Raw genomic sequence first — 7500 nt, 5'->3', positions numbered from 1 at the left:
AGTCACTGTTACATCAGAGTCAGCGTTACATTAGAGTCACTGTTACATCAGAGTCAGCGTTACATTAGAGTTACTGTTACATCAGAGTCAGCGTTACATTAGAGTTATTAGAAGCCATATGAAGGTATGAGGTATAATGAACATTGAACTGTTGACTGTGAAAGCTCCATCTGAGAGGCTCCATGCACCAAAGCCTTGATTCTCACTGATTCTCTACACACTGCATTAAAGGAGAACACAGTCTGAACCGAATTAGAGATGATCCTGGAAATACCCCCCACTGCCAGTATTAATTTTTAATTAACCTTTTAGCTAATCCTCAATCAAAGCTTCGCTAGCTCCAGTTCTCTCCCGGCACAAACAGCTGTCCTTCATTTGTTCAACGCACACCCCGAGAGACACTTTAGCTGCTAAGTCCTGAGTAAACTAGCCAAGCTCTCCAGCCTCACCGCAGTCACCGGCAGTGAGCATTTTACACCCAAACCCTCATTCAACATTAAGTAAATACGCAATTAACAGGAATGTGTGCGGTGGAGTTCTGAAGCACATTCTTCTTTCTTTGGCTGAAACCCACCAGATGAAGGAAGTGGAGCAGACACGAGTTCGTTTGTGAATTCTTCAGTGTTGCAGTTCCCGGCTTGTATTGATGAATGATTAATGAAATCTGCACCCTCCAGGAAGAGAGAGACGCTGCCTTCTCTCTCTCTCTCTCTCTGTAATCACACACAGGGCTCAGGAAGTGGAGATAATGGCCTCTCCTATCACCCCTCTCTCTCTGTCTGCACCCGTTTTTCCCAAGGTGCATTTCTCTTTTCTTTTTTTCTTTTCTTTTTTTTTTAAACTCATTTGAAGTGTCATGCAGAGTGGAAACTGGAGTAGCTTTTCTCAGACCTGTTTGTTGTGTTAATCTCACTGGTGTCTCATTTGTGAGAGGTATGTTTTCTTTAGTTATGTTTTGTTTTGTTTTGCTTTTGTAGCCATCTGTTCTCACAGCACAGTCACCACACTGCAGTCCCTGCGTTCTCAGTACCGTTAACTTAGGCTTTTCCTTTGATCATTTTGATTAAAACAGCTTTGGATGAGGTTTTGCTTCTGATCTGAGATCAGTGTTTGTGCGTCATCAGGCGACGGCACTGTCTCAGGGTGCACATGCCCCCAGGGTGTCCCCCACCCATAAATATTCTGACGTAAACTAAGCTTTCTTTTTTACACTGCGAATTTCATTCACTGTTCTGGGACCAGTGTTAGAGCTATCTGTGATGGCACTTGGGCAGGCCCCATTATAATTGGATACTCTGAAGCTTCTATGGGTCTAAGCAGGTCATCGCTAAACTACTGAATCTGTACACAGAGAAATCACAGAACTGTTTACTGGCTTACATAAATTCCTTACGTGTTCTTTTTCAGTGTATTCGAAATTCTGTTCCTCTCTCTCTCTCTCTCTCTCTCTCTCTCTCTCTCTCACTCTCTCTGTGTGAATGTGTGTGTGTGTGTATGTGTGTGTGTGTGTGTGTGTGTTTGGGTGTGTTTTCAACATCTAAGCAACGTCAATTGACGTCAATTACACCTCGCCTGGTTTGGTTGTGTATCACAGGCAGTGTGTGTGGTGATTTGACTGTGGCTACACACACTTTAGAGAATTCAACCTGAATTAATGAGTAAAGAGGCAGGTTGTTGTAATTAAACAGGGAACTACGAGAGCTAATGTATTCACAGTGCGTCTGCAGAGCTTCATCAAAGCCAGGTCCCAGGGCTAGGAGCAGTGTGGTTGCTAAATTGCCTCTTTTCCCTTGACTGGGATCTTAAAGAGAACTCTCTCCCTTTTTGACAAATGGCTGTGTTACAGCACTGAGCTCTGCACTTCGACAGGTTTTGGACAAACACTTGGCTTTTGGAAATGATTCGTATTTTTCGCTACATACTTAAAGGTTCACTCCACACTATGCAGAGTTGCTGTGCAGCGGCAGATTTTGAGGTCGGTCCTCGTGACATGTTGTCAAGTTGTTTTTATTTGGCAAGTCGTGCATTGATATACAGAACATCACGAAAAGTAAACCAAAACAACAACAAAATCTGTAAATATGTATCTACTTCAATAATGTACTGGAAATGTTATTCCTGTTTGACAAAATGGACGCATATCGTCTGTCAGCAGGGCTGAACGTTTCCTGTGAGATTATGCCAAACTCAGTCTGACAGCAGATGTGTTTAAAGCCAGTATGAAGAAATAACGTTTTTTAGAGTTACAATAAGAGTTGTGTGTGTGTGTGACATAGCTCAGCTTGTCCAGAGAAGATAATCACCTAAGCTCCTGTGAGGAGCTTCTGCTTTTAGCCTGAAGGGTTTACCAACAGCTTGTACTCCTTCATTTTTCCTTCAGTGGTTAGAGTCGTTTTAAATAGTTGGTGTTCTGGGCGGCGTTACCCACACAGCTCACGAGCATAACAGTGAATACGGCTCAGATCCCATTTTCTGATAACTCAACAGCACAGAAACTCCGCTCATTCTGGTTACGTCTCACAGGAATTTTCATCAGTCTGTGGAAAATGGAGTTGTAATCTCTAAATATTGTGTCTTGGGTTATCTGTAAAGAATGAAAAACTGCAGGAGATAGTGAGGAGAAATGACGCATAAAGTCAAGCGTGGAGAGACTGGACCAAGGGCTGACACTGCACTGAGGTCCTGCATCAAACAACAACCATCAACCATGCAGTTGGTGAGCTGTTGTACTGCTAAACACAGTGAGTACAGACTGGTGCTAGAACAGGCGTATAAACACAGTGAGTACAGACTGGTGCTAGAACAGGCATATGAATACAGTGAGTACAGACTGGTGCTAGAACAGGCCTTTAAACACAGTGAGCACAGATTGGTGCTAGAATAGGCGTATAAACACAGTGAGTACAGATTGGTGCTAGAACAGGCGTATAAACACAGTGAGTACAGACTGGTGCTAGAACAGGCGTATAAACACAGTGGGTACAGACTCGTGCTAGAACAGGCGTGTCAGTATCATTTCTAAGGGCACTTCATGGCACTTCGAGTGACTGATGTCCTTTTTTTTAATCTGTGTTAATTTTCAGCTGTAGAAGAAAATTATCGATGTCTCCCTAAAGTTACTGTGCCTGACCAGTGTCTGGTGAAAATGTCAACCACAATAAAGTGGCACTCTGGCTAAAGAAATGGAGCTCTCTCTCTCTCTCTCTCTCTCTCTCTCTGTGTGTGTGATTGAATGAGGAGCTGCCTTAAGTACTCCTGGTCTCTTAGCCGCACACATCCATTAAAACCCATTACTGAGGAGGCCTGCTCTACCACGCTCAGATATGGTCTGAGGGAGACCATTTCGGAGAGGAGGAAATGGAGAGGAGGAAGGTGGGCTAGAGAAAAGATGGAAGATGGAGGGATGGCAGAGGTAGAGCAGGAGGCTGAATAATGGAATAATGGCACAGAAAAGTCATTAGAGTTATTTGTGTCCTTGCGTCAGCGTCGAGCCTCCGGCCCGAGACGCTGGCTACTGCCCGGAGTAGGTGTTTTCAGACAAACACTGACTGGTCATCACTTATTGATCAGTTTGACAGAAGCTATTTTCACCCCTTTCCATTCCCCTCCTCCAAAAATCCACTCCAGGAGCAGAGAGCGCAGACCTGGAGGAGAACTTAAAAGAAGAGGAGCCGTTCTGAGCGTAATAGGCGGCTGAGTACATTTCAGACCCAAGCCCTGCTCGACAGGCTGTAAATGTGCCCTGAATGAGGGTTCAAAAATGTGTTTTATGGTTTTGATGCTTCTGTGTTCAATCATTTATAGACTGTTTTGATATAACTCACAGCATCTCAGTACTACAGCAGTGGGGCCTAACCCGCCTTTTCTCTAAAAGAGATCCAGATAAGAGCACCAACAAATTCCCATTAAGGCACCTGGGCTTGGAAGGCACATCTCACTCTGTTAGACACTTGTACATCATGGTCCACGAGGAAAGACTGATTCAGACACAGACAAGTCATCAGAATAGGCTGCTTTAAGTGTGATTGTCACGCATGGCTTTAATTTTGTAACACTTTTGTTGTGAGAGATGTTCCAGTGGGATGGAAGAGATGGCATTAATCAGTGTTTGAGCCATGCGCGGCCCCCTGGCCGCGTGGAGAAGCGTGTGAGATTAAAAAACAATCTAACACATCGAAAAGGGTTTTTTTTTGTTTTTTTTTTTGTTCTCTGCATCTGAAACGAGTTGAACCAAAGCACCTGTCAAGGGATACACCCCTTCTGTCTCAGCAGCAGCATCTCAAACATCAATCTTCTTCTTCTTCTTCTTCTTTCTTTTGTCTTTTAACTTTTTTTCTTTTGCGTGTTCTCCTGGCAGGGCGGAGCCCATCCTGGCGCGAGTGAAGGAGGATCACACTCGAATTATCCTGCCCGCCATCGACAACATCAAATACAACACGTTCGAGGTGCAGCAGTATGCCAACGCTGCCCACGGCTACAACTGGGGTCTCTGGTGCATGTACATCATCCCGCCGCAGGATTGGCTGGACAAAGGCGATGAGACTGCACCAATCAGGTGAGAGCTCTGCCACGGCTAGCCAGCCTTTACATTATACATGAGTCCAGTTTAATGAAATATGAAAGACCTGAGGAAACAATGGATTAATATTTCAGATTCATATTTCAGATTTCATAGTTCAGCCTCCCTTAGTTCTGTACCTGAAACAAACACATGAGCCCAACATTTTCGCGAGGGTAGACTTGATGAAACTGGTCACATTTCCTGAGGCCAGACTTGAGTAAATTGATAAAACTGTTTATTACTCGTCTGGCGTCCCCTGGAGGAGGTCGTTCCGTGACATACAGCAGCTCTGGATCAGAGACCTGTCTCATTTTTATAGGATCACCATACACACACTCGACTGAATTTTCTGTGGTGTGATCGAAATCTGCACAAATTCTTCTCCATTTTAATCCATTTGAAATATGATTTATAAATATAGTGTTTTAATGTGAATCTGGTTTCTTTTTTGTTGCTGTTGTAATTGTTGTTGTTGTTGTTGTTGTTGTTGTTGTGCTATGTGGGCCAAGGTCACATCACAGAGTATCGGGTGATAAAAGATGCAATTCATTATTCACAACCCTTACTGCCAGCCAGGCAATCTGTATAACAGTAGTGCAGAACCAGACCTGGGGTAGTGTAGCACACAGCATGACCTGGGGTAGTGTAGCACGGAGCATGACCTGGGGTAGTGTATCACACAGCATGACCTGGGGTAGTGTAGCACACAGCATGACCTGGGGTAGTGTAGCACACAGCATGACCTAAGGTAGTGTAGCACGGAGCATGACCTGGGGTAGTGTAGCACACAGCATGACCTGGGGTAGTGTAGCACGGAGCATGACCTGGGGTAGTGTAGTACACAGCATGACCTGGGGTAATGTAGCACACAGCATGACCTGGGGTAGTGTAGCACACAGCATGACCTGGGGTAGTGTAGCACGGAGCATGACCTGGGGTAGTGTAGCACGGAGCATGACCTGGGGTAGTGTAGCACACAGCATGACCTAGGGTAGTGTAGCACGGAGCATGACCTGGGGTAGTGTAGTACACAGCATGACCTGGGGTAGTGTAGCACACAGCATGACCTGGGGTAGTGTAGCACGGAGCATGACCTGGGGTAGTGTAGCACGGAGCATGACCTGGGGTAGTGTAGCACACAGCATGACCTGGGGTAGTGTAGCACACAGCATGACCTGGGGTAGTGTAGCACACAGCATGACCTGGGGTAGTGTAGCACGGAGCATGACCTGGGGTAGTGTAGCACACAGCATGACCTGGGGTAGTGTAGCACACAGCATGACCTGGGGTAGTGTAGCACGGAGCATGACCTGGGGTAGTGTAGCACACAGCATGACCTGGGGTAGTGTAGCACACAGCATGACCTGGGGTAGTGTAGCACGGAGCATGACCTGGGGTAGTGTAGCACACAGCATGACCTGGGGTAGTGTAGCACGGAGCATGACCTGGGGTAGTGTAGCACGGAGCATGACCTGGGGTAGTGTAGCACGGAGCATGACCTGGGGTAGTGTAGCACACAGCATGACCTGGGGTAGTGTAGTACACAGCATGACCTGGGGTAGTGTAGCACACAGCATGACCTGGGGTAGTGTAGCACACAGCATGACCTGGGGTAGTGTAGCACGGAGCATGACCTGGGGTAGTGTAGCACACAGCATGACCTGGGGTAGTGTAGCACACAGCATGACCTGGGGTAGTGTAGCACGGAGCATGACCTGGGGTAGTGTAGCACACAGCATGACCTGGGGTAGTGTAGCACACAGCATGACCTGGGGTAGTGTAGCACGGAGCATGACCTGGGGTAGTGTAGCACGGAGCATGACCTGGGGTGGGTCTTGGAAGGACACAGCTCTTGTATTTGTGTTTAATCGCCAGGTCAGTGAGGGGCTTTTTTGTGAAGATTTTTGTTTCCGTTGGTTGGTTGATTGGTTGACATAGTTGCGATTTTACAGATTACACTTCCTGTGGAGAAGCACACTAAAGTTGACCTGAATGACCGTAAAAAAGAGTTTTGGTTTTTTTTACCAGCAAGAGCTCTGTGCTCTATAAAACCCCTTGGAAATGTTGCTGCCAAAAATACAACCTGTTTGAAAAAAGAAAAAGAAAAAGAAAAAGAAAAAAAACAGTCATTGTCCAAACAGTTCTCTGTGAGCAGAGCAGTTATCGACAGCTTGTTGTGAACACTCACAGCGTGAGAGCAATGCAGAATGCTATTGGAAATCATTTTTGAATCTGTTCTCTTCTATTTTCTTCTCAACAACTGGGGCAGCGCACAGCTATGCAGCTCCGCAAGCAAATCACACAGAGTACTGTAAAGTCAGCGTGTGGAATGGCTATTCCTGTTCCTAGTGGGTGATTAACGTCGGAGAGGGTGAAAACAATGGAGCATTTCCCCACGTGCTTTTGGGAAACAAAATTCTCCTCCGCTTCTTCTATTGCTCTGGACTACCAGGACATATATAGTACCGCTGCAGTACCAAACAGGACATATATAGTACCACTGCAGTACCAAACAGGACATATATAGAACCACTGCATACGTGTGTACGTGTGTGTATGTGTGTGTGTGTATGTGTGTGTGCTCATCATTTTAACTGTAACTTGGAAGTACATACTGTCTTGTTGCTCATCTACACATTCACATCATACGCTTGCACACACACACACACACACACACAGACACGCACACACGCACATCCGCACACGCACACGCACACACACACACACACACACACACACACACACAGAAACACACACACACACACACGCACACACGCACATCCGTACACACACACACACACAGACACACACAGACACGCACACATGCACACACGCACATCCACACACACAGACACAGAAACACACACACACAGACACACACACACACACACACAGACACAGAAACACACACACACACACAGTTGCACATCCTCAGAGTA

At 46.0% G+C, this 7500-nt stretch overlaps 1 protein-coding gene across 1 annotated transcript in view; it reads left to right on the top strand.

Annotated features, from left to right (window-relative positions):
* galnt9 (polypeptide N-acetylgalactosaminyltransferase 9) overlaps positions 1 to 7500 on the top strand; it is a 65608-nt gene that overhangs the window by 29934 nt on the left and 28174 nt on the right. The window contains exon 5 of the mRNA XM_030791622.1: positions 4358 to 4555. Within this exon, the coding sequence (XP_030647482.1) occupies positions 4358 to 4555 (198 nt within the window). The remainder of the gene's footprint in view (positions 1 to 4357; positions 4556 to 7500) is intronic.

Source organism: Chanos chanos, chromosome 14 (assembly GCF_902362185.1).
Source record: "Chanos chanos chromosome 14, fChaCha1.1, whole genome shotgun sequence".
NCBI classification, from domain to species: Eukaryota; Metazoa; Chordata; class Actinopteri; order Gonorynchiformes; family Chanidae; genus Chanos; species Chanos chanos.
This window is presented reverse-complemented; position numbering and strand designations above follow the sequence as displayed.